The following is a 25,964-nucleotide window of genomic DNA, read 5'->3' on the forward strand; positions in this document are numbered from 1 at the left end:
CTCATCTTCTTTAAGTCTTTGTTCAAATATCTCCTCAGTGAGGCTTTTGCCTCACTACCTAAATTACAACCACACTACCATTATTTCACTTATACACAAACACACACATAGACTCACTCATTATTTCCCCTTTGTGTCTAATTTTTTTTTATCTTCAGCAATTACAATAAATATGTCATGAACTTATTATGAATAGTTTGCATTAATGTGTTCTGGTATATCTACAGTATATAGTCTTTTGGAAATATAAGATCACTAATGTTGTAAGGGCTTACATTCAAAGGATTTGATGAGTTAGGTAAGCTAGCATGACCCAAGGTAGGGAGAATATGATGACATATCAAGTTGGGTAAGGTTAATTCAAATGTTGACAAGTCAATTACTTCTGAAAAATCTCTGCGATGTTGCTACACTGATCAAAATTTTATTTTCTTCCATTCTTTGTTAATTACAAAAAGGAGGATAAATACAATTATATCACCATTTTTCATTTCTTTTATACAGCCAATCTGGTAATAGGGGTTAATGTAGTTTTCATCAGAGAAAAACTACAGAAAATACTGCCATCATTTACATGTGTAAATACTAATATATATACAGTAGTCAATAATACCTTGTACAGTTTTTTTAAGAATATAAAATTCAAATACAGAAAAATCACTAATATATCTGTTGGCATAATATAATTTCATTTTAATAAAAATAAAATATTTTAAAAACTTAATGGTATATAAAATGACTATATACTTATAAAACATTGAATTACCTTTGTTTCTTTGGAGCTCATTTTTCAAATCTTCAATAATAAAAGTATTTTTTTCCATTTCTTTTGTATATTGCTCTACTTGGTCAGTGAGCATCTTAATTTGACTATCTCGTTCTTGTATACCCTATAAAATATTTTGAATATTACATATTATCACTTCATGAATATTAATCTACATTTTTAAAGTAAGAGAAAAGGTAGGTCTTGTTTTTTTCAACAAGACTATAGAATATATTTCTTGTGAGTCAAAACTGTGCCTTTTACTATTTTGTATACCTCAACTGCACTAATCACTGTAGGAATACTGCTGTCACTCTAGTACTTAAAGATGATATAAGGGCTAGCACTCTCACAAATACGAATTCCAGAACTCTCTAATATTTGTGGCTTCTAATAACTCCTTTTGTGTTACTTTTCCTCATCATCCAATTCTATCTTTTTACCATTTTATGTTTGTGTTTTACCTTGTGCTTTTTCCTTTACTCAACTTAGCTTTCACCCCTGCAGTACTTCATTCAAAAATCTTGTCCCTTGCGATCGTCCTTATTCTCCAAATACTTTCCAAATTTCCTTCTTTCTTTTGGACTATGACTAGAGAGCACAGCTGATGCAAGTGTAACTTCTTTCTAAATGAATATATTTGTACTATCAATAAAAACAAAAATTTTATACAGTACAAATTATAACCATACTTTAGCTTATTTCACATTGTACAGGATATTTCAGCACTAAAACACAACACAATAGACTTTAGTAACAGAGAATTAAGATATTTTTAAAATTTCTAAAAGTTTTTAAAGTTTCTTATTAAATAATTCCCAAGCAAAACAATAAATGTATTATCTGCATCAATAGAGAAAAATACATAAAATAATTTTATCCCTAACTCTAAACTTAATTCTAATTTTTTCTTGGGACTGGACGGTGTAAGAAACTTCAAAAGACTTTATTATATACCCAAAAGTGCAAGTGACTAGATTAGGCACAGGAAATAAATAAGACATAATTTAGAGTTTCATCACCAACTTTAATAAACCTTGTTGATAAACCAAATTTTGAGAAAGTTTTACCTGTTGTAGAGCCATAATATTACTTTTATCGGCATCAAGCTGGGCATTTTTCAGTTTCTCCCTCAGGTTATGTAACATTTGCTGGTACTCAATAATTTCATCATCTTTAGAAGACAAAATTAACTAGAAATAAACAAAATAGAATCTGTTACATAAGAGCAAAATTAATAAACCATTCCTCATTTATGGTAAATATTTTAATATATACCATTAGCAGATTTAGAGAAAATACAGGAAATAAAATTCTTTGAAGTGAGAAAATAGCAACTATTGGAATGACCACTGTTCTTTTGTGCATACAACCTGAAATTCAAATAAGAAATGATTCAAAAATATACACTGTATTTTTTGCTTTTTAAGAAATTCAATCTTTTAAACAATCTCTAGTTTCCAAAACCCATTCCTAGAACACTAAGCTATAAATAACTCCCTGCAATTACAAAAGGTTTTGTACAACTAATCTTTTATGAAGAAAACATTAAAATGACACTAAGAAGCATAAAATATCTTGAATGAATAAAAGGTATCTTGTTACGTTGCATGAAAGGAAAAGGCTAGCATTCCTCTGGACAAGAATGGAAGAGGGCCTCAGGCTTGACAACATGCATATGGTTAAGGCATTGCCATCCACTTCATGGCCTCTAATCATCATTTTTTTTTTTTTTTTTTTTTTTGCGGTACGCGGGACTCTCACTGCTGTGGCCTCTCCCGTTGTGGAGCACAGGCTCCGGACGCACAGGCTCAGCGGCCGAGGCTCACAGGCCCAGCCGCTCCGTGGCATGTGGGATCTTCCCGGACCGGGGCACAAACCTGTGTCCCCTGCATCGGCAGGCGGACTCTCAACCACTGTGCCAGCAGGGAAGCCCCTAATCATCATTTTTTAATACTGTACTGCATATTTGAAAATAGCTAAGAGAGTGGATCTTCAAAGTTCTCATTACCAGAAAAAAAAAATTGTAACTATGTGTGGTTACAGATGTTAACTGAACTTACTGGGGTAATCATTTTGCAATACATACAAACATCGAATCATTACACTGTATACCTGAAACTAGTATCATGTTATGTCAATTTTACCTCAATTTTAAAAAAATGAAAGGTACCTTGTTTGCTAGGACCAAATATCAAAATCAATCTATAAATTAATTTATAAATTTAATATATACCCAATAAAATAACTAAAATATTTTAAAGAACTATTTCTAAAATTTGTATTTAAAAAGCACATTTATAAGAATCTAAAAAACATAAATAATGGGAACAGCTTTTTCAAATATTTAAGCATAATAATTAAAACAATTATTTTTAATAATTGGTGGGGCTTCCCTGGTGGCGCAGTGGTTGAGAGTCCGCCTGCCGATGCAGGGGACACAGGTTCATGCCCCGGTCTGGGAGGATCCCACATGCCGCGGAGCGGCTGGGCCCGTGAGCCATGGCCGCCGAGCCTGCGCGTCCGGAGCCTGTGCTCCGCAACGGGAGAGGCCACAGCAGTGAGAGGCCCACGTACCGCCAAAAAAAAAAAAAAGAAAGTGTACATGATTAGAAAACAGATCAATCAATATAAAGAAGAGAGTCCCAAAATAAATTCAAATTCAACAGTTTTGTATGTAATAAAAATGGAAGTGTATTTTAGTAGGAGAAAAATGAAATGTTCAATAAATGATGTTTAGACAACAGAGTAGCTCGGTTGCACCCATATCTCACTCTTCATACCAAAATAAATAATATATGCTTCAAAGATTTACATGTAAAAGATGAAACTAGAAGATACTAGAGAAAATATGAGAAAATAATTTTATACTCAGAATTCTTTCTAACTATGATACAAAGGCCAAAAGCCATGAAAAACATTAAATTTATGCAATATAAAAAAAATACTTCAGGGGCTTCCCTGGTGGTGCAGTGGTTGAGAGTCCGCCTGCCGATGCAGGGGACACGAGTTCGTGGCCCGGTCCGGGAAGATCCCACATGCCACGGAGTGGCTGAGCCCTTGAGCCATGGCCGCTGAGCCTGCACGTCCGGAGCCTGTGCTCCGCAACGGGAGAGGCCACAACAGTGAGAGGCCCGCGTACCACAAAAAAAAAAAAAAAAAAAAAAATCATAGTAAAAAACACCATAAAGCCAAAAGACAAGTGACCAACTAGAGGAATATATTTGCAATATATATCACAATTACACTTGTAGCATTTATTCTACAGATACACATTTTCAAAATAAATATACAAGGATATTCATTAAAACATTGTTTCTAATAGCAAATATTGGAAACCTCCTAAACGCCACATAATAGGGAATCAATAACATACATAACTACAAAGAAAAATTACATTAAAAAGAACAAAGTAATACCATACATACTGCTATAAACTAAGTAAAAGATACTAAGTAAAAATGAAGTGCAGAAGAATACATTTGCTAACATCTCTCTCCCAAAATTAAACGATTAAAAACAACTCCTTTTTTCCTGGGGTTGGTAAACTATGGCTCATAGGTCAAATTTGGCCTGCTGCCTGCTTCTGTAAAGTTTCATTGGGAAAACAGCCTTGCTCATTTATTTATGTATTGTCTATGGCTGCCTTCATATTATAATAGCAGAGTTGAATAGATACACCAGAAACCAAATATTCTAAAATATTTACTCCCTGGCCTTTTACAGAAAGTTTATTGACCTCTGATTGATTTTATAAACTTCATTTCCACTGCTACTGCTCTTGTTTAAAATATAGGTTAGCTGAGATTCCCACATGATAATTTCAAATAGCCAACAAGATTTATGTGAACCTTGTTAGAAACAATGACTATAAAAGTGATAGCTTTTAAAATTAGATTTATTCAGAATCATTTCAGACTTTTTTCAAAATATATAATCATCACAATCCTAACTTCTGATATGGTAAGGCTTGGGGTTGTGGTTGGAGTTAGAGAGTGGTGAGGAGGAACAGAATTTTGAAAAGACTTCTCAGGTGATTCTGAAAGATCCCTTCCCTTACTTCCATTCCTGATCCACTTCCTTACTCCCATTTCCACTGAATGCCAATAGCTTGATTAATCTAACATGGAAGGAGAGTCAGAAAAACTAAAATTAAACCTGGAACTATATAACTAATATATACAAGGTACCTATGGTTTACATGAAAACATTTAAATTTTATTTATAATTATCTATTTTAGATGACATATTATATTTTAGACTTAGATTTCTATCAGAAAACTAAAAATTTTAAATTTAACTCATTGATGTAGAAGAGCTCATTCAACAACAGATAAGCTAGAGGTCTACACACGGTTCTTAGAGTTTTCCAGCTAAAACATCTAATACACTTTTTAAAATGCCTAATAAAAATGTCATTAACTAGTACAAGAACTTTAAAGAAAATTAAGACTAAAAAATTGAAATCTAAAATGAAAATGAACAAGCTATTATAGCAATTGAAAAAAGCACCTTCCATTCTTCTACTTTTGCGTTGACAGCTGCCATGATTGGATCATCTTCTTCATTTTTTGCTTTCAGAAGATTTGTAAGCTCCTGCACCTAAAAGGCAACAATTATTTCAAGAACTGTTGCAAATTAGTGTACTATACATGTATTTGTTGTATATGAATATTTACACACATGATAAGCATACACATGCACATATATACATATACATTACAAATGCATATTCATTATGGGAGCAGTTCTGTAGTTAAGGTGACCTTTAATTGTTTGTGCATCTTTACAGTTGTATAATTATTTTTTGTCATTAGAGAATTGTATTTTTAAGTATTACTCTATTTTTTAAACAAGTTTAATCCCATGTAAGTAGTAAACAATATATTGGTTTCTATGATATTTAGAGTGTATTTATTTTAAGGTATAAAATTAAGCTTGATGGTCCACAGGACTTCTAAGAGGCTTTAGCAGAAAATTTGCAGGATTGTTATCTACATATTCATTCAGGTATCACCCATATACTCTATATGGCAGTAATTACAAGGTATATGTAAGGGGACTAGAGAAACACATAGAGACAAATAATTACCATGGCAACATATTACAGTATAAGATGACATACTAAGCATAAGACAAAAATTCATACCCTAGAAAGTTAAAAGTACTTTCTAGTTTCAAATAAATAGTAATGAGGCAATATGAAGTTTGCCCAAATAAGTCAAACAAGAATTCTTACTTGAAGCTGGTAATGATCATTTTCTTTTTTTAACTGGTCCATTATATTATCTGTCTGATGCACAATAGCTTTCATCCTATTATATTCATCAGTCATCTTCTCCATTTCCTGTACAGACTCTTCTAGATTTTTTCTCATTTCTTGATTCTGAAGTTCAAGTTTCTCGTTAGCTTCTGTTAAAGTCTAAGAAAGGTAAAGATGCTACAGTTAAAAACAATTTAAGAAACTAAAATTTAAATTAATACTAAATGGAGTCATACGTGTCTGCTGGAGAAAACAGAATTCTTCATAGATATTTAGTATCAATTGCTATTGGTCAATTAAACCAAATTAAATATCAAGAAAAGTGTAAGTAAGTATCTTAGTTCTTAAACAATGCCCAAGATAGGCATATAACAAGAATGAATTTGCAAGATTTGCAACTTCAAAGATGCAATTTATTTCATGTTTTACAAATACATAGTTACAGATTTATACTAAATATATTGAAATGTAGGGCTAAATACTAATTTTATATTATAATGAAATTAAAGCTTTATAAAGATCATTGCTTTGAAATGACTTCTATCCATTTTACCTGAATTTCATCTAGATATTGGACAAGTTCATAGTTTTTTTTAGACAATTGTGACCGGTAGTCACTGTCTTCTCTTCTTGATGAAAGGGTTTCTTTTTGCGAATCTATTTGTTTTTGATAGTCAATAATATCCTGACGAAGCTGTTCATTCTGAAGGCAGATCAAACACAGTATTCTATTAAAAAAACTATCCAAAGAAACAAAATTTCACCCTCTGAATAGTGATCTCAAAACACATCTTTAAAATTCCAAGGTTTCACCACCCTTAAAGCCTCACCTTTTTCTTTAGACGTTTGTTCTCCAGAAGAGGACAGGAAAAAGGTAATTAGAAATAAGAAAGGCAATATATAATTAAATATAATAATTAGAAATTAAAGAAAAAAATTTTTAGGAGAATGAGATATTATTTTGGATAATCAAAGAAAGCAAGAATATTAATTACCAACCAAAACAAAAAAATATTTTGATTATGTTAAAAAGACAAGCACTATCAGGATAAACAATGTACAAACATTATTTGGCTCAGAAGAACCAAATAATAATCAGAATTTGTAATATTTAATAAGAAACAAAAGTTTTAAAAGAATGCCAGATAAAGTAAGAGGAAAAAGGGAGAAATCCAGTCATATATTCAGTTAGCAAACTAGCAAAGAACAGCTTAAAAAACAAAGCAAGATTTACCCACATAGACCTAAGAGATGAATGTAGTACTTAACGGCTTCACCTTTCAACTTATTTTCTATTTACCTAAGACAAAGTCATATCATAAAACATGGTTTGAAAACATCAATTACTTAGACGATTCCAGTTCTGGTTACAGAATTAATTTATGAACACTTTTTTAATAAGTATCTTTGTTGAACCACCACAACTACTAAAATTTTTTACCAACCTCTCTCCTTAATTTGCTGTTTTCATTTTCTGCCTCCTCATTTCGAAGAGCCAACTAAAACAGCAAAAAACAAATAAGATAAAATTCAGCAGTAGTTCTATGTAATGCCAGGTTTTCAGTTCCTTTCCAATAACACAGAGAATGTTTAACTACTGAGGATTTCATGTCAACCCAAGACATGAATAATAGGCCAAAATTTTGAAAACTAACTAACTAAGGATTAGGAAGGATGAAGCAGGTTGAGTTTAAAAGATTATAAAACAAAAAACAAAAACCTCTAACCAAAGGATACAGAAAACAAAACATTACCCTCTTCCCCCAGCGTAAAACCTAATAATGAGTAGTCTTCCAACCAAGATCTTCATTATTTTGCAGTTCTATTACCAGAGCTAGAATACTCTTTGCTCTCAGTGAGCATTAAATTACTTAGAAATACAAAGCAGTAGAACATAATGGTTAAAAAGAAGCATGGATGCTTGGATATTGGGTGGGGAGACTAAAAGGACATTATTGGGCCAATAGAGGAAATCTGATTATGGACTACATATTAGACAACAGTACTGAATTGATATTACATTCCTGAGTATGCTAATTATATAAGTAGTTATATTGGAAAATATAACTACTTATATAGTTATAAAGGAAATATAACTACTTCCTTTCAGTGGAAACACACTGAAATATTTAAGAATGAAATATCATGATATTTGCAATATTTAAGTATGAAGTATCATGATATCTGCAATTAACTCTGATGTCTCAGCAAAAAAGAAAGGAGGGGAGGGGAGGGGAGGAGAATAAGTCTGTGTGTACAAAGATAAAGCATATGTGGCACAGTGTTAACAGGTGAATCTATATGAAGACTATGTGTTTACTGTTTTTCTTACCATCTTTATGAAGATAAAGTTTTCAAAAAAAAAGTTTAAAGAAACTTCATAATAAAATGCAATGTGCTATACGAATCTTAGAATTTTACCATTATTATTATTATCATCTGGGAGTTAAGAAACAGTCCCATCCTGTTTTGAATTGGAAAATTTTAACAAGAAGAGACATGTCAGGAACTTAAGGCTAAAGCATTTAATACTACTGATGCTCCTTTTCCTTGGTTTTGAAACATCATACTCTTGATATTTGTCCTTTCTTGGTCTATTCCTTGAAGCACCACTTCCTCTTGCATTAGACATTTCTATACCTAGACATCTGCCTTACAATCACTTCTATTGCTTCAGTATCTATGCTGATGACCCACAAATTCTTATCATCTATCCGGTATCTCTGAGTTTCTTATCCAGATATCCTTTCTGAATATGCCCACAGGGACCTCAAACTCAACATGTACAAAACAAATAATAATCACAAGCCTTCTAAACTCCCCTTGTGTCACTTCTAAGTGAATGGCGCTATCTACCTATCCAGTGGCCCAACCCAGAAAATTAGGTGGACTACCCATTCCTCCCTCTTCACCAACAACCAATCATTCATCATATCCAATTACATCTACATCCCTCAAACATGTCTATGTCCCTAATCCCCCTCAGTCACTAATTAGTCCATCGTCACACTGACTTAGCACAAATGTCTCCTTACTAGTCTTGGCCCCCTTCAATCCACTCTCCACAAAGGAGAGTAAACTTGCAAAGTACCGATCTGATCATGATATCCCTGAGTTCAAAATCCTTCATTGGCTCCTTTTTGGAAAAAGGACCAAATTCCTCAGGTACTGGCCTTTGCTTATCTCTCTAGAGGATCATAAATGTTAAAGCTGGAAAGGTAGGGTAGCACAGCAGATAAGAGCACAGAATTTGAGTAAATCTGGATCAAATCCTGGCTTTATCATTTATTAGTTGTGTAACCATGGGCAATTACCTACCCTTTCTGTGTCTGTTTCTTCATCTGTAGCCTGGGGGAAATGTCACCTCTCTCATATAAGTATCAAATGAGGAATAATGAATTAATGCATATAAAGTATCTGGCACATAGTAAGGACTCTACACTAGCTATTTTTACCTATATTCCAGCCAGAATGAATAACTGTAGTTCCCTGAATACACCATGCTATCTCTTACCTCTAGGTCTTAGTAAACACTGTATTTTCTACCCAGAATGCCTTTTCCTTAACCACCACCTACATCTCATTCCCTCTTCCAGGCTAACTCTTATTTCAGGTCTCAGTTTACAGATCATTTCTTGAACCTCAAGACTGACTCAGGTATACTCCTCCAGAGTACTCCAGAGTATTCTTATATCCTTATGTATCCCCAGACTATCATATTATCTTATGTTACCTTTGTTATTGACAGTGAATAACGTTGAGAAGCAGAATAGCGTTGCCCACTGTATCCTCAGTATTTAGCACAGTCTCTGGCATGCTATAAGTACTCAGTAAAACTGAATGACTGGTTAAGGGCAAAGAAGAAATTGCTAAAGCAACTCATATCCATATTCTACTTCAAGAAATCTAGCAGCTGGAAAGGTACATAAGCCATATATTCAAGTTGTCTGTGTGTGTGCCTATGAATGAAGATAGTAGTCTAAGATATGAATAGACATGGTGGTTCTGATTAGCTAACAGTGTGTGGTATCAATGGTGAGAAGTTGACTAATATATGGGCTAGACAAAAGAACAATAGCCCAGAAAAACACATACACGGCCACCTCCCTAAGCAATTCTATTACTGTGTAGCATAGGTTGGACCCTTCATGATTAAGAAATCTATAGATCTGTTATGTTTCACTGAGTCAACTAAACACATAATCCTCTAAGAGCTTATTCCTAACCTTCAGGTGGCATCAATCCATACTTTTTCCACTGCAAAAACTGTACAGATGGCTCACTTTTACGTGACTTCCAAACTATATAATAAAATAGATATATCAAGAATGGGGATGCTTTTCCTTACAAATCAGTCTATGATGAATTCTTTTTAAATAGCAATGTTACCTCATAATCAATGTCATTTACTTAAAATTTATAACCATCTATTTCCAAGAGAACAATGGACAAAATGAGATTATCAGGATGTGATACAATATTGACCTTATAAAGGACACAAAGGTAGAAAAAGCTTCTGGGCACCAGGGATGGGACAGTTAATACATACAGGCACCAGATTTTGTACTAAGTTCACTGACAGCTGAGGCAAAAAAAGAAAGCATACTATTTTCTGACAGGAAATACAATCTTATCAGCAAAAAAATAATTTTTTCCTCAAACTAAATTTAAGTGAACATTGCATGAGTTATTTTGTAAATAACAAGTATAACGTAAGAGGTAATAATAAACTATGCTTGTATAAAAGATGACATGTCATGGTTTAAAATATGAATTGATTTACAAAACGGTGAGATCAACACTTTTTAAGAATCTACGTATTACATAAAGCGAGGTACACCTGAAAATAAAAAACTTATTATTGAATACATCACTAAAAGATTAATTTCTAAGTCTACTACTAATATAGATACAAATAAATATCTTTTTTCCCAAAATATATTATGAAAAATAAGAAAATCAAAAAATTTTAAAAATTTTATTTATTTATGTTTGGCTGCATTGGGTCTTCATTGCTGTGCACAGGCTTTCTCTAGTTGCAGCGAGCGGGAGCTACTCTTCATTGCGGTGCACAGTCTTCTCATTGTGGTGGCTTCTCTTGTTGTGGAGCATGGGCTCTAGGGCACGGGCTTCAACAGTTGTAGCAAGGGGACTCAGTAGTGTGGCTCACACACTCTAGAGCGCAGGCTCAATAGTCATGGTGCATGGGCTTAGTTGCTCTGCGACATGTGGGATCTTCCCGGACCAGGGCTCGAACCTGTGTCCTCTGCATTGGCAGGCGGATTCTTAACCATTGTGCCATCAGCGAAGCCCAAATCAATTGTTTCTGAATGCCTATTAATTTCTTCATACCAATATTCCAGATCAAATCATCAACTTTATGTGAAGAATTCTAACACCCGGAGAAAAAGTTACCTCCATGTATAAAGAATTAATCTCTAGGTCATATTCATTCACTAGATGTACCTGATCCATTACATTTTAAAGACATGATGACAACATGAACTGTTATATAAAACCTTATCAATAAGCATACATCAATTCCCACAAATAACATAAAACATAAAAATTGAAACTGTCAGTAATAATTATAAAAAGCATAAACAGGTAGTGTTTTTTTGGTAACTTGAACAGTTAAGAGTCATTAAAAAACTGTGCCTTACTTGCTCATTAACTTTCTTTTCTTTCTCTAACTCTTTTTCCATGTCCTCCAATTCTCTATCTTTTTGTTCCAATTGCTTTTCAAGTTGGCGAATTTCATCACGTAAAAAGCGAGTGTCACGTCCACCTGCAGAGTGCTGTGCCATCTTAAAGTAATAAACCCAAAGTATAAATTAATTCCATTATATCTAGAGATTCAAATGAATCAACAACAAAAATAATTATCTTGACTTTAAATTTTATCATAATCAGCACGAGATGTTTAAAATCATGTTGCTTAAAAACAATTTTTTAAATTAAGCATATTTAAGCTTTAGTTCACAGGCTGACAACCCCTTAAGCTCTTCCTGAGCCATCCAGAGTATGAAGAATTAACAGTCAATCACTCAGGCTTTGTTATAGCCGCTGAGCCACAGACACCAGGGTAAAGTGCAAAGGCATACAATGATCCTTGAGATGAACTATCTAGGCTTCCCCTGAGTATCAGAGCTCTGAAACCAGGCTACAAATCACCAGAGCCTCCACCCTAGCCACTGAGCCATGGTGCTCTTAACCTGTCCTTTCCCTCATACCACTGACTATTTAGACCAGTGTTAGGATAAAGGAAATGTTCTCTACACTGCCCAATACAGTAGCCACTATCTACATGTGTCTACTGAGCACTTGAAATGTGGCTAGTGAAACTAAAGAACTGAATTCTTAACTTTAATTAATTTAAATGCTAATGGCCACATGTAGCTAGTGCTACCATATTGAACACCCAAAATTAGATTATCTTTAAAATTTTGCAGCAGACTAAATACATTTTGCTTCATTTTCCTGTTACTTTAGGTCATAGTCAAAAACATCAAAAATCCTTTAGTCATCTAATCTGTCTCACATTCATCTCCCTAGCATACAGTTCTGTTACTCTTCTACCTTAACTAAACTTTTCTTACTCTTAACCTCCTTCAAAAAGCACTTTCTTACCAACATCTCCAACTGTCCTATCCTTCTATTCTGTAGTAGTTGCCTTGCTAAACACTAACACAGAATCGACTTTACTTCATAACTCACTTAACAAGTATTTATTGAGAATGACTGGTATTTCCCTAGAAGCTGGATATACGACAGGGAATAGAAAATAAACCATCTAAATTCGCAGAGTTAACATGCTAAAAAACCAGGGTTTGAATGTAAACTATCTGACTCCAGATCCTGAAATCTCCAGTTCATTCCCCACTATATTTCTGGTTTTATCTGACTTCTTTAAAATTTGACCACACATCTTTCACTCTTATTTTTAGCAGATGACCTCTCCATCCTCTCAAATTTCAGGCACTAAACCTACAAACATCAAAAGCTTCTGTTCATATCCATTCTTCCTTCCTCCCTTTTACCAAGGAAAAAGGTCCTTCCTCCTTACAAGGGCTAATCCATTTGTATCACATTCTTTCCCACAGTCTCAGTAATCTCAATGTATTCAGTTCCTTAACAATACATTCACATTTTGGCTCTTGGCTTTCTCAAAAGCTACCTCTTCTCCTATACCCTTCTGTCACTGTTCCTCAAATTCCAACATGCCTCATTCCACCTCAGTTATAGTAATCTCTCTGTATATTTCTCTGTACTACAAGCTCCATGAGGTTATTCAATGTTTTTATTTTGTTCACAATTGGATGTGCAATCCTTAGCAGAATTTAAGATACATAAATAGGCACGTAAAATATATACTGAACAATTATAAACACAATATCATTCCAGTGACTTTTTCCACCTAATTGCAATGAAAAAATTTAAAAATAATAATCGAAAATAATATTTACAATGATTACACCCTAAGGAATACAAAAGAACATACCTCCAGTTCATTTTCCAGTTTCATTACTTTAGTTTTTAATTGATTTTCTATTAAAAAAAGATAAATATTTCAATTGGTCAGATTTATCTCAAAACAAACTTTTCAATAATTTTCAATAAAATAATAAAATTAATTTTTAAAGATTCCATCATGGTTGTAATGATAAGGTAACATAAGAAAATAACTATTTTGTACCTGATCCATGAAATAGGAGTTCTAGAAAAATATTTCAAAATAAACTGAGTATACACATTTTATAAAATATTGGGTTGGCCAGAAAGTTTGTTTGGATTTGTCCATAAGATCTTACTTTTTGGTCAACCCAATATATTAAAGCTAATTCTTCACTGCTTAGTGAATAAATGAAATCCACTATTTAACACCATAATAATCTTTTCCCCAAGGCATTTACCAAATTTTGCTTGTTCTTCTCCAGCTTTTTCAACTTCTTCCAAAGCTAGCTCTACTTCTTGAGCTTTCATCTAAACGTTAAGAATAAAAAAAGCTATTTCAGTATGCCTTTACACTAGAATGTAAGCACTGAAAATAAGAATTTTGTTTTGTATTTGCTATCCCAGTACTTACTGCCTGCGATGCCTGGCACAAGGAGAGATTCAGCAAACATTTGTTGAATGAATAGATGATTTTCTTAAGGCTGTAATTTCTAGATTCCTAAGAGTTTGAAATATCTTTTATTCCTCTTTTCCCTCAAGTCTTACATCTAGTATTGCAACTTTTCTCTTCGTAATGTTTTCAACTATCTCTTTTATTCTATTCTAATTTTCATTATTCTAGTCCATAATTTTGTCTAACTTCCTTCATAAGTTTAACCCTCTTAAGGCATATTTTTGTATCTACCAATTAGAGATCAAAAACCTTTAATGGCTGCTAATTGCTGATATCATAAAATACGTCTTTAAAGGCCCTAGACAGCCTATTCTAAACTATACCCAACATTGTTTCCTCTACAACCTGCTATTATAAACTTTCTGCACTTGTCTCCTTAAATGTAAAGAACATGCATACTTTCTATTCCCAGTTTTTATGTATAGTAACCTCCAGCTCTAGAATCTCCTTAACACTTTACCACTGCCCTCCACTTACCTAAAACTATTCATCAGTCTTTCACCTTTACAGTCTTCTCACACCTAAATCTCTTCCCCTCCTAACAAATCCCAACAGTAGTCAGCTACTGTAACAAGCTGTAACATAATTAACATAGGACCTCCCTATGCTTTTTAAAACATAACCATTCTGTTTCCCCTACACACTCTTTTAGGAACTTTAGAGCAGAAACTAGTAATGTTTTTCACCTAAAATTCTCAGTTGACATTTGAAGATATCTCATTTTTTAGTGGTCATTTAGATTTTACAAAGTACTTTCACAGAGATTAAATTATCTAAGAAAAGATTCTTACACTTTCTCTAATAGTCAAAGCTATTATTAAAACCTACTGTATACAAACCTTCATTAGAGACTGAGTAATTCTGAAAAGGTGTATCATATTTTCTTGACTTTCACTTTTTAGCTCATTTACTTCCACCTAAGTAAAGAGAAAAGCAACTATTTCATATTTTATAACCCTTAAGCAAAATACAAGAAATCTTCCAGTTGTACCATTCAGTGATTTCAGGGACAACTTAGACTATCATAGTTGTATGTATATATCTATGCATTATTTATCAATTAAGTACCTTAGATAAGGAAATCAATAAATTATCTGCCAATTCTTCTTGACGAGGCAACTCATCTGGGTCAACTTTTCTTATTTCTTTCCAGTTTATATTAGGTGGCATCTTGAATTCTTTCACTGTGCTTTACTTTCTGTAACAATACAAGTGGGTATTAGCATTTTCAAGGTAAACAGCATTACTGTTTTTACAGATTACGCTATTACAACTCTCCACGATGTTAGCAAAGAGGTATGGCTCCTTAACTGTATAACAGATATGTGGGTAAAAGAGCCTTGATCAAAATTACAGCAGTTGCGACAAATCATCAGATATTTTATCGGCTAAATTATGACGGCTTCCATGGTTAAACTAATGTAAGCTAGAACTAGGATTCTGTGCCCCCTTCCTCCACGCCCCCTTACCACCAAAGCGTGCGATGCTTGGAAGGCTGAAATTGACCACTGATTCTGAGAGACAGGAGCTAGGATTAAGAGGGGAAAAAAAAAAAGCGAGAAAGTAAACGATTGAAATGAGTGCAGCTGGGCCGAAGAAACCAGGGCTGAAGCGAGGGTAAGGCAGATGGACTGCAAATCAAAGACTAAGGGGCTGTTGTTTATTTGGGCCGTTAGGCTTAAAGAACCTTTGCGGGAAGAACTCTCTGTCCGCGCTCTCCAGGATCCACCCACCTAAACCAAACCTGGCATCCAGCGGCGGCCCCTCAACTACCGCACCCACCCAGCCGAGCCCCGCCGCCACGCCTGACGGCTCTCCAGCGCGGTTCCAATCGGACACTGGATACCGCCAACTGCTCTCTAGCGAGTAATAGCGGCAGCGGCTGCTAAGCGACGCATTTCCCACCTAGCCAAGGCCGGAACAAGAGCCCGGATGCAAGCGTCGCCTACATTTCACGACCGTGGGCGATGCTTTACGTTTAGATTCCGCAGCGAGGTCCCTGGATTCTGTGTTAAGGGCGGAGAGAAGGCCTGGGATGAGGACTGCAAATCCCAGAGTGCAGTTCTGCTTGGAGGCCGGGGCGTCCTGGACGCTGAAGTCTGAGAAGTGGAGATAGGCCGTTCCCGGCGTGCAGTGCGGGAGGCTGCGACTATACCGGGGTGCGGGGGAACCGCCTCGAGGCGGGAGGCGCGGCGGCCGAGGCGTGTCTGCACTGGTCGGCTGAACGAGGCGGACCATGACTGTGCCTTCGGTGGCGTCTCTCGCCGGACCGCTCTTCCCGAGGTTTCTCTAAGCCATTCCCTGGTGGAACCGCTTCCAGGTGAGGTCGGGCTGTCCGTCAGCGGTGGGGGAGGAGTTGAGGTTAGCGATCCCGGCTGAAAGAAGCTCTTAATGTTGGGGCCGGAGTCTGAAGAGGTGGGAAGATCCCGCCCTCTCCTAGGGCGTTTGCCGGCGACGCTCCGGGTGGTGCCCTCTGTAAGAAGAAAAAGTTTTAGCCTTCTTCTGTATCAGAATCTGTCTGTATAGTGGACTGGGGGCCGCGATCATGGTTTGGCGGCGAGTGAGGAATTGGGACACCGCATCTTCTGACCCTGGTCGCCTTACCTGTAGCGCTATTACCTTCGCGGATTGAAGGACTTGAAGGTTGAGGAGCTAGTAGGTGTAGAGGGAAGGTTCTAGAGAGGAGAGGTTATAACTTGCCCAGGCCATTGCGGGGGGTGGAGAGAGAAGGGGCCTCAGTACTCACCAGCCCTGTTGCTGTCACTTGTTTGCTGACGGAGAGTGCCTTCCTATGAAAACGCCTTCTCAGGTGTTTACAGCTCTTATTTGTGCAAGTTTTGCTCATCTGGCTGCTCAGCCGTGCTGGAGTATGATACACCACTAGGAAAACTTTCTTAAGAAGATGTAGACTTGAAAACCAAATGACATTTTCAACTCTTTGGAGCAGTGCCTCTCATCTTTATTTATTTATTTATTTTAAGCACTTTCTTGCATTTATTCCCTATAATTGATATTGAAGTTTACTTTTGAAAACAATAGATTTCTTTCCAAACCGTTCAGTAGAAATAGCTCAGTAGAAAATAAAAACAGATATACTGATTTTGTGAGATACATTTAAAGACATTCATCAGATTTGTAGGAATTATAATTTTGTCTAGTCCTTTACTGAAAGATGATATGTCACACACTGTTCATTAACGTTTTTTTAAACTATATATCCCCAGAAATTATATATCTTTTAAATGAAAGTTTGTACCTGTTGATGGATCTGTTTGTTTCTATGAATTCGGTTTTTTTAGATCCCACATATAAATGAGATCACTCAGTATTTGTCCTTCTTTGTCTGGCATTTCACTTAGCGTAATGCCCTCATGGTCCATCCGTGTTGTCATGGTGTTACAAATGGTAAGATTTATTTTTTGTGGCTGAATAATATTCCATTGTGTGTATGTACTACATTTTCTTTATCCTTTCATCCATCGATTTATACTTAGGTTGTTTCTATGGGTTGGCTGTTGTAAATAATGCTGAATGAATAACACTTTAAAATAGTGATTTTGTTTTTTTTGGATATATACCCAGAAGTGGAATTGCTGGAAAGTATGGTAGTTCTGTTTTTAATTTTTTGAGGAACCCCATACTGTTTTCTGTGATGGCTGCTGCATCAATTTACGTTCCCACCAACAGTGCACAGGTGTTCCCTTTTCTCCACATCCTTGCTGCCAGTGCTTGTTATCTCTTTTTGATGATGGCCATTCTTAGCAGGTGTAAAGTAATTGATAATCTCATTGTAATTTTGCTTTGCATTTCACTGATGATTAGTGATGGTGAGCACCTTTTCATGTACCTGTCGGCCATTACGTGTCTTCTTGGGAAGAAGTTCCTGTGCCCATTTTTTAATCAGTTTTTTTTTTTTTTTTTTTTTGCTATTCAGTTGTAAGAGTTCTTTATATATTTTGGATATTAACCTGCTTTCATATATATATTTTTGCAAATATTTCCCCTCATTCCATAAGTTGCCTCTTCATTTTGTTGGTGTCCTTTTTTGTGCAGAAGCTTTTTAGTTTGACATAGGCCCACTTATTTATTTTTGCTTTTGTTGCCTTTGCTTTTGGTTTCAAATCCAAAAAATCATTGCCAAGACCAGTGTCAGGGAGCTTACCCCCTTGTTTACTACCAGGAGGTTTATGGTTTTAGGTCTTACGTTCAGTTCTTTAATCCATTTTGAGTTGATTTTTGTGAGTGGTATAAAATAGGGGTTCAGTTTATTCTTTTGCATGTGGTTCTCCAGTTTTCCCAACACTATATATTAAAGAGACTATTCTTTCCCCATTGTATATTCTTGGTTCCTTTGTTTATTTCTGGCCTCCCTATTCTGTTCTGTTGATCTGCGTGTTTGTTTTTATGCTACCTGCAAGCTATTTTGATTACTATAGCTTTTTCATTATTTAATCTTCATAACAATCCAATGAAATAGCTGCTTAATTTGTCCTCATTTTCCAGCTAAGTTAAGAAAGCAAAGTTTGGAAAGGTTAAATACTCTGCTCAAACTTAAATAGTATGATGGAACACGAATCTTTCTGGCTAAAGGATATGTTCATAACTGCTATATTGCCTTCTCAGGCATGTTGGGAACCAGTACTTGTAACGTGCTTATTCTTCAGTCTTACAATCTACATTAAATATCATTATATTCTAATTATGTAACTTTGATTACTCAAGAATTTGAATTAGATACTCTTCATGTTCAGTGTTTTTTGTTTGTTTGTTTGTTTGTTTTTTGACTACACTGCATGGCTTGTGGGATCTTAGTTCCCCAACCAGGGATCGAACCCACGCCCTTGGCTCTGAGTGTGCAAAGTCCTAATCACTGGACCACCAGGGAATTCCCACATTCATTGTTTTTATTTGTTTTTATTTTTTTCATTCATTGTTTTTAATTCATAATTTAGCAAGGGAAGGCAGAGATGAAAGCTAATGTTTCTGGAGCACATATTATGTCATTTACTATGCTTAAAATTGCATATTTATTTTTGTAGTAGTAATCTGTTATTTTTATTGCAACACCTTATTTTTCTTCTTGTTTTTTCATTCATTACAACTGTTATTTTCTATTTATTTATTTATTCGTTTCGTTTTGTCTGTGTTGGTCTTTTCTACCCTTACTTCCTTCACCTTCTTATTCACATTTATATTCTCAGGAACTGAAGGCACCTGGCGTAATGGCAAGTTTTATTCATTTTTCTGAAGTGAAAACAGGTTCTGAGAACCTAAGCAATTTCATAATAATTAATGAAGCTAAGGTTGTAAGCCAGGTGTCAATTACAGTCCCGACTAAGTGCAAAATCTTGCTTAAATTTTTTTTTTTTTTTTTTGCGGTACGCGGGCCTCTCACTGTTGTGGCCTCTCCCGTTGCAGAGCACAGGCTCCGGACGCGCAGGCTCAGCAGCCATGGCTCACGGGCCTAGCCGCTCCGCGGCATGTGGGATCTTCCCGGACCGGGGCACGAACCCGTGTCCCCTGCATCGGCAGGCAGACTCTCAACCACTGCGCCACCAGGGAAGCCCCAAAATCTTGCTTAAATTTTATTACTTTACTCATTCTAACAATATTTTGGGGCTTATACACTGTGCTAGACACCAGGGATGCAGTAGGAAACAAGTTAGCTAGGGTCTAGGCTCTAATGCACTAAAATATGTTTGTATCTAACTGTTAACTAAGAAATTTAACTCAAGTTCTAGTTCAGTTGCTCACTATATATAATTTTGAGAAAATCACTAAAACCCACTATTATTTTTCATGAAGTTTTCTGAATCATTCAGTTTTCACCAAGGGAAGTTATCTGACAATTTTATAAATGGCTTTACTACAGGAACGCTTGCCTGAATCTGCCTTCTTTCATCTCTGTTGTTTTATGAGCAGTATTATCTGACCAAAATCACTTCACAAGAAAGACTTGCTTTTTAAAAGTCTACAAACAATAAATGCTGGAGAGGGTGTGGAGAAAAGGGAACCCTCTTACACTGTTGGTAGGAATGTAAATTGATACAGCCGCCAGGAGAACAGTATGGAGGTTCCTTAAAAAGCTAAAAATAGAACTACCATCCCACCCAGCAATCCCACGACAGGGCATATACCCAGAGAAAAGCATAATTCAAACAGAGTAATGTACCACAATGTTCATTGCAGCACTATTTACAATAGCCAGGACTGGAAGCAACCTAAGTGTCCATCGACAGATGAATGGATAAAGAAGGTGTGGCCCATATATACAATGGAATATTGCTCAGCCATAAAAAGAAACAAAATTGAGTTATTTGTAGTGAGGTGGATGGACCTAGAGTCTGTCATACAGAGTAAAGTAAGTCAGAAAGAGAAAACACACTGTATGCTAACATATATATGGAATCTTAAAAAAAAAATGGTTCTGAAGAACCTAGGGGCAGGACAGGAATAAAGATGCAGATGTAGAGGATGGACTTGAGGACACGGGGAGGGGGAAGGGTAAGCTGGGACGAAGTGAGAGAGTGTCATGGACATATATACACTACCAAATGTAAAATAGATAGCTAGTGGGAAGCAGCTGCATGGCACAGGGAGATCAGCTTGGTGCTTTGTGACCACCTGAAGGGGTGGGATATGGAGGGTGGGAGGGAGATGCAACAGGAGGGGATATGGGGATATATGTATACGAGTAGCTGATTCACTTTGTGATACAGCAGAAACTAACACACCATTGTAAAGCAATAATACTCCAGTAAAGAGGTTAAAAAAAAAAAAGACTTGCCTTTTATAATTGCTACCTCTGTTCTATGTACCAATCAACCTATATTCCAAATGTTAATCTCCATTCCTTTTATGCTGTCTTATCAAGAAAATGAATGGTAGCTTACTTTTCCAGCTTCTAACATAAAGCATGGCCATGAGAAATTTAGTCTCCACTGTGTACAGAAAGTGTTTTGTTTTGCCTTGTTCTTGTGGAGAGGAATCAGTGTGCAGCAAGCAAACACTTGTCTTCTCCCAACATGAGGAGACTGGAAAGATTAGTAGGAGTCATTGTGAATACAGACTTTGCAAACTATGCAAGCCAAAGTTTTACTTATTGAAAAAGATATAATCATGAAATTATTGAGCTGAGAAGACTATCCTTTCCAGACTAAATATTCCCAGATTTCATATAAACTTTTCCTCTAGGCTTGTTTTTTCCATAATTGTACTGTGGGAGTATTAGGAAAAGTGAGCATTCAGTACAATTTTGTTGAAGGAATTATATTGTTTTGTATGCCTGTAATGTGCTCATGAGTGGTCTTCAATTGCGTTTGGATTCTTTGCACATATATAGTGACATCCTTTGACATTGCGGAGCACAGGCTCCGGATGCGCAGGCTCAGCGGCCATGGCTCACAGGCCCAGCCGCTCCACGGCATGTGGGATCTTCCCAGACCGGGGCACGAGTCTGTGTCCCCTGCGTCGGCAGGCGGACTCTCAACCACTGCGCCACCAGGGAAGCCCTGTCTTGACTCTTTATAACCTCTCCCACATCGCTTCTGGGTTTACCTTGCTTGATTGATAGTAAAAATTATGCAGTAAGCAGAGACTTGAAAAGTGCTTGTTCGTTGGGATTCGCCCTCCAGCTCTCCTGAGGACACCATTTAAAGAAGTTTAGGCTACCTGTTGAAGGATATGACCACAAGTAGCAGAGGCTAGCTTTCCAAGCTGAGACTCCCCCCCCCCACCCTTTAGATATCCAGCTTTAATCAAACCAGATAACTAAGCATATATCAAATATATATCAAATCAAGACATTTATATGAAAGGATGGACTTAGAGGATTTTGGAACTGGTGAATCCAAAATCCGTAGAGTAGGCTGGCAGGCTAGAAACTCTTCAGCAGGACCTGATGATGCAGTCATGAGGTAGAGTTTCTTCTCAGGGAAACTTCAATTTTGCTTTTAAGGTGATTCAACTGATTGGATGAGTTCCATCCACATTATGGAGTATAATCTCCTTTACGTAAAATCATCAGGCTATAGGTGTTAACCACATCTACAAAATACCTTCAGGGGGCTTCCCTGGTGGCGCAGTGGTTGAGAGTCCGCCTGCCGATGCAGGGTCCACAGGTTCATGCCCTGGTCCGGGAGGATCCCACATGCTGTGGAGCGGCTAGGCCCGTGAGCCATGGCCGCTGAGCCTGCGCATCCGGAGCCTGTGCTCCGCAACGGGAGAGGCCACAACAGTGAGAGGCCCGTGTACGGCAAAAAAAAAAAAAAAAAAAACCTTCACAACACCTAGATTAGTGTTTGAATACTACTATAGCCTAGGCAAGTTGCTACATAAAACTAACCATAATGGTGGTAGTCATGAACAGTAAACATTTTGCGACGCCATTGGCTCAGTGAAGATTAGCACCCCATTGATAAATCGGCTTGGTTCTGCTTAAACACCTCACCCATACCAAGTTTATAAAAGGCCAAGAAAATAGAATTTTAAAACATTACCCCAGGGAGCTTAATAATGAGAGAAAAGGAGAGAGCTAGTTTTAGTGCTTGCTCATGAGCTCAGTTGTGGACTCATCTGAAGTTCTGCCCCAAAAAGCCACTTGTGGGAGTAGAGCTTGGAGATAGGGGTGGTGGTTGCAAAGGGACCCAGCAAAGAAAAGCTGGATACCACCAGTTTCCAAGGAGGAAGTAGACATAAAGGGAATTTCAGGTGACAGTCCCTAATGATGTGGGGTTTGTCCCCAAAGAACCCTCAAACACCTATAAGAGATTCATCTTGAATATAGTGGTCAAGTAAGCTCTTTTGCTTTCCTTCCTTTCTTCTCTCTCCATTCTGCTCTAACACTATAGTGCTCAGAAATTATGTTTAACAAGAATGTAGGTAAAGAAAGAGAAGAATAAACTGTATCCTCATTCCATAACAACACGCTTCTCCTACGCAGTGATCCCAAGCCTAGAGCAGAGGACAGTGCCCAAAAGTTAAATCAAGTTCAGGGTCTTGATTATTATCTTGGAGTTGAGTATTTCAATTACTGAATGAATTTGCTTTGCAGCTTAAAGTGACTGCATAACTTTTTATTACTTAATTGTATTTAGAAATCATGAGATCAGTCCAAGTTGCTTTAAGTAACATTTTATAACCTTGTGTTCTTTAAGCCTTTAAATTCAACCTACAAATCTTATTCTGTTTATAAAGTAACATACCCCTTTTCAACGTATAACAAATAAATAATGATTGAAAGGACTGAATACCCTTAATCAGCTACATTTAAAACCTAATTAAGTTGCTTGAATTTAAAACTGCATTTATAGTTTTAGTATATTCATTTTTATTTGAGGACTTCAGATGCCTAACTTAACAAGCAAGACTTTCTCAAACAACTTTTATAAAGCTAGTAAACTAAACTTAAAGCCATAGCAACTCCCAAGGTCTTATAAAAATTTCAGTATTTATTTGTAAACTTGTCTAAATTCTTAATATTTTTCAACTAAAAGTCTTAAATCCAAAAATAGCATGGTCAATAATTTAATATTATGTATGTTATATATATTATTATATAACGTTGTATTTAAAATTACAGTTTTGAAGCTAATATATCAGAATCTCGAGTGTATGTTTATTACTCTTTTTTTTTTCCTTTTATTTCTTTTTCTTCTCTGATTGCCGTGGCTAGGACTTCCAAAACTATGTTGAATAACAGTGGCAAGAATGGACATCCTTGTCTTGTTTCTGATCTTAGAGGAAATGCTTTCAGTTTTTCACCATCGAGAATAATGTTTGCTGTGGGTTTGTCATATATGGCCTTTATTATGTTGAAGTAGGTTCCCTCTATGCCCACTTTCTGGAGAGTATTTATCATAAATGGGTGTTGAATTTTGTCAAAAACTTTTTCTGCATCTATTGAGATGATCATACGGTTTTTCTTCTTCAATTTGTTAATATGGTGTATCACATTGATTGATTTACATATATTGAAGAATCCTTGCATCTCTGGGATAAATCCCACTTGATCATGGTGTATGATCCTTTTAATGTGTTGTTAGATTCTGTTTGCTAGTATTTTGTTGAGGATTTTTGCATCTATATTCATCAGTGATACTGGTCTGTAATTTTCTTTTTTTGTAGTATCTTTTTTCTGGTTTTGGTATCAGGGTGATGGTGGCCTCATAGAATGAGTTTGGGAGTTTTCCTTCCTCTGCAATTTTTGGAAGAGTTTGAGAAGGATGGATGTTAGCTCTTCTCTAAATGTTTGATAGAATTCACCTGTGAAGCCATCTGGTCCTGGACTTTTGTTTGTTGGAAGATTTTTAATCACAGTTTCCATTTCATTACTTGTGATTGGTCTGTTCATATTTTCTATTTCTTCCTGGTTCAGTCTTGGAAGGTTATACCTTTCTAAGAATTTGTCTGTTTCTTCCAGGTTGTCCATTTTATTGGCATGGAGTTGCTTGTAGTAATCTCTTAGGATGCTTTGTATTTCTGCAATGTCTGTTGTAACTTCTCCTTTTTCATTTCTAATTTTATTTATTTGAGTCCTTTCCCTCTTTTTCTTGATGAGTCTGGCTAATGGTTTATCAGTTTTGTTTATCTTCTCAAAAAACCAGCTTTTAGTTTTATTGATCTTTGCCATTGTTTTCTTTGTTTCTATTTCATTGATTTCTGCTCTGGTCTTTATGATTTCTTTCCTTCTACTAACTTTGGGTTTTGTTTGTTCTTCTTTCTCTAGTTCCTTTAGGTGTAAGGTTAGATTGTTTATTTGAGATTTTTCTTGTTCCTTGAGGTAGGCTTGTATAACTATAAACTTCCCTCTTATAACTGCTTTTGTTGCATCCCATAGATTTTGGATCGTCGTGTTTTCATTGTCATTTGTCTCTAGGTATTTTTTGATTTCCTCTTTGATTTCTTCAGTGATCACTTCATTATCAAGTAGTGTATTGTTTAGCCTCCATGTGTTTGTGTTTTTTACGTTTTCTTCCCTGTAATTCATTTCTAATCTCATAGAGTTGTGGTCAGAAAAGATGCTTGGTATGATTTCAATTTTCTTAAATTTACTGAGGCTTGATTTGTGACCCAAGATGTGATCTATCCTGGAGAATGTTCCATGCGCACTTGAGAAGAAAGTGTAATCTGCTGTTTTGGGATGGAATGTCCTATAAATATTAAATCTGTCTGGTCTATTGTGTCATTTAAAGCGTGTGTTTCCTTATTTATTTTCATTTTGGATGATCTGTCCATTGGTGTAAGTGAGGTGTTAAAGTCCCCCACTATTACTGTGTTACTGTCGATTTCCTCTTTTATAGCTGTTAGCACTTGCCTTATGTATTGAGGTGCTCCTATGTTGGGTGCATATATATTTCTAGTTGTTAAATGTTCTTCTTGGATTGATCCCTTGATCATTACGTAGTGTCCTTCCTTGTCTCTTGTACCATTCTTTATTTTAAAGTCTATTTTATCTGATATGAGTATTGCTACTCCAGCTTTCTTTGGATTTCCATTAGCATGGAATATCTTTTTCCATCCCCTCACTTTCATTCTGTATGAGTCCGTATGTCTGAAATGGGTCTCTTGTAGACAGCATGTATATGGGTCTTGTTTTTGTATCTATTCAGCAAACCTGTGTCTTTTGGTTGGAGCATTTACTCCATTCACATTTAAGGTAATTATCGATATGTATGTTCCTATTACCATTTTCTTAATTTTGGGGGGTTTGTTTTTGTAGGTCCTTTTCTTCTCTTGTGTTTTCCACTTAGAGAAGTTCCTTTAGCATTTGTTGTAGAGCTGGTTTGGTGGTGCTGAATTCTCTTAGC

At 36.0% G+C, this 25,964-nt stretch overlaps 2 protein-coding genes and 1 non-coding gene across 13 annotated transcripts in view; 2 read left to right on the forward strand and 1 right to left on the reverse strand.

Moving 5' to 3' along the window:
• The window catches only part of CEP290 (centrosomal protein 290), a 97,541-nt gene extending 81,386 nt beyond the window's left edge, over positions 1-16,155 (reverse strand). For 5 of the 10 annotated variants that reach the window (XR_010932517.1, XM_067697493.1, XM_067697486.1 and 2 more), the window contains exons 1-13: positions 15,891-16,056; positions 15,627-15,685; positions 15,226-15,355; positions 14,997-15,074; positions 13,943-14,012; positions 13,531-13,577; positions 11,693-11,836; positions 7,475-7,528; positions 6,583-6,732; positions 6,006-6,188; positions 5,279-5,368; positions 1,837-1,959; positions 767-890 (exon numbers count right to left, since the gene is read on the reverse strand). Coding sequence is in view for 9 of the 10 variants with exons in the window: in XM_067697493.1 (XP_067553594.1) it covers positions 767-890; positions 1,837-1,959; positions 5,279-5,368; positions 6,006-6,188; positions 6,583-6,732; positions 7,475-7,528; positions 11,693-11,836; positions 13,531-13,577; positions 13,943-14,012; positions 14,997-15,074; positions 15,226-15,327 (1,165 nt within the window). In the remaining variant the exon portion in view is untranslated. Of the gene's footprint in view, positions 1-766; positions 891-1,836; positions 1,960-5,278; positions 5,369-6,005; positions 6,189-6,582; positions 6,733-7,474; positions 7,529-11,692; positions 11,837-13,530; positions 13,578-13,942; positions 14,013-14,996; positions 15,075-15,225; positions 15,356-15,626; positions 15,686-15,890 lie in introns of all 10 variants that reach the window. The other 5 variants (XM_067697488.1, XM_067697487.1, XM_067697492.1 and 2 more) reach the window with 5 other exon arrangements.
• LOC137203075 (U6atac minor spliceosomal RNA) lies at positions 2,370-2,493 on the forward strand. The gene has a single exon (XR_010932900.1). It is a non-coding gene; the product is annotated as a U6atac minor spliceosomal RNA (small nuclear RNA).
• Positions 16,156-16,279: 124 nt separating the features above from the next.
• TMTC3 (transmembrane O-mannosyltransferase targeting cadherins 3) overlaps positions 16,280-25,964 on the forward strand; it is a 65,075-nt gene continuing 55,390 nt past the window's right edge. The window contains exon 1 of one of the 2 annotated variants that reach the window (XM_067697497.1): positions 16,280-16,477. The gene's annotated coding sequence lies outside the window, so the exon portion shown is untranslated. The remainder of the gene's footprint in view (positions 16,478-25,964) is intronic. The other variant, XM_067697496.1, reaches the window with a different exon arrangement.

This window comes from Pseudorca crassidens, chromosome 11 (genome assembly GCF_039906515.1).
Source record: "Pseudorca crassidens isolate mPseCra1 chromosome 11, mPseCra1.hap1, whole genome shotgun sequence".
In the NCBI taxonomy this organism is placed as follows: domain Eukaryota; kingdom Metazoa; phylum Chordata; class Mammalia; order Artiodactyla; family Delphinidae; genus Pseudorca; species Pseudorca crassidens.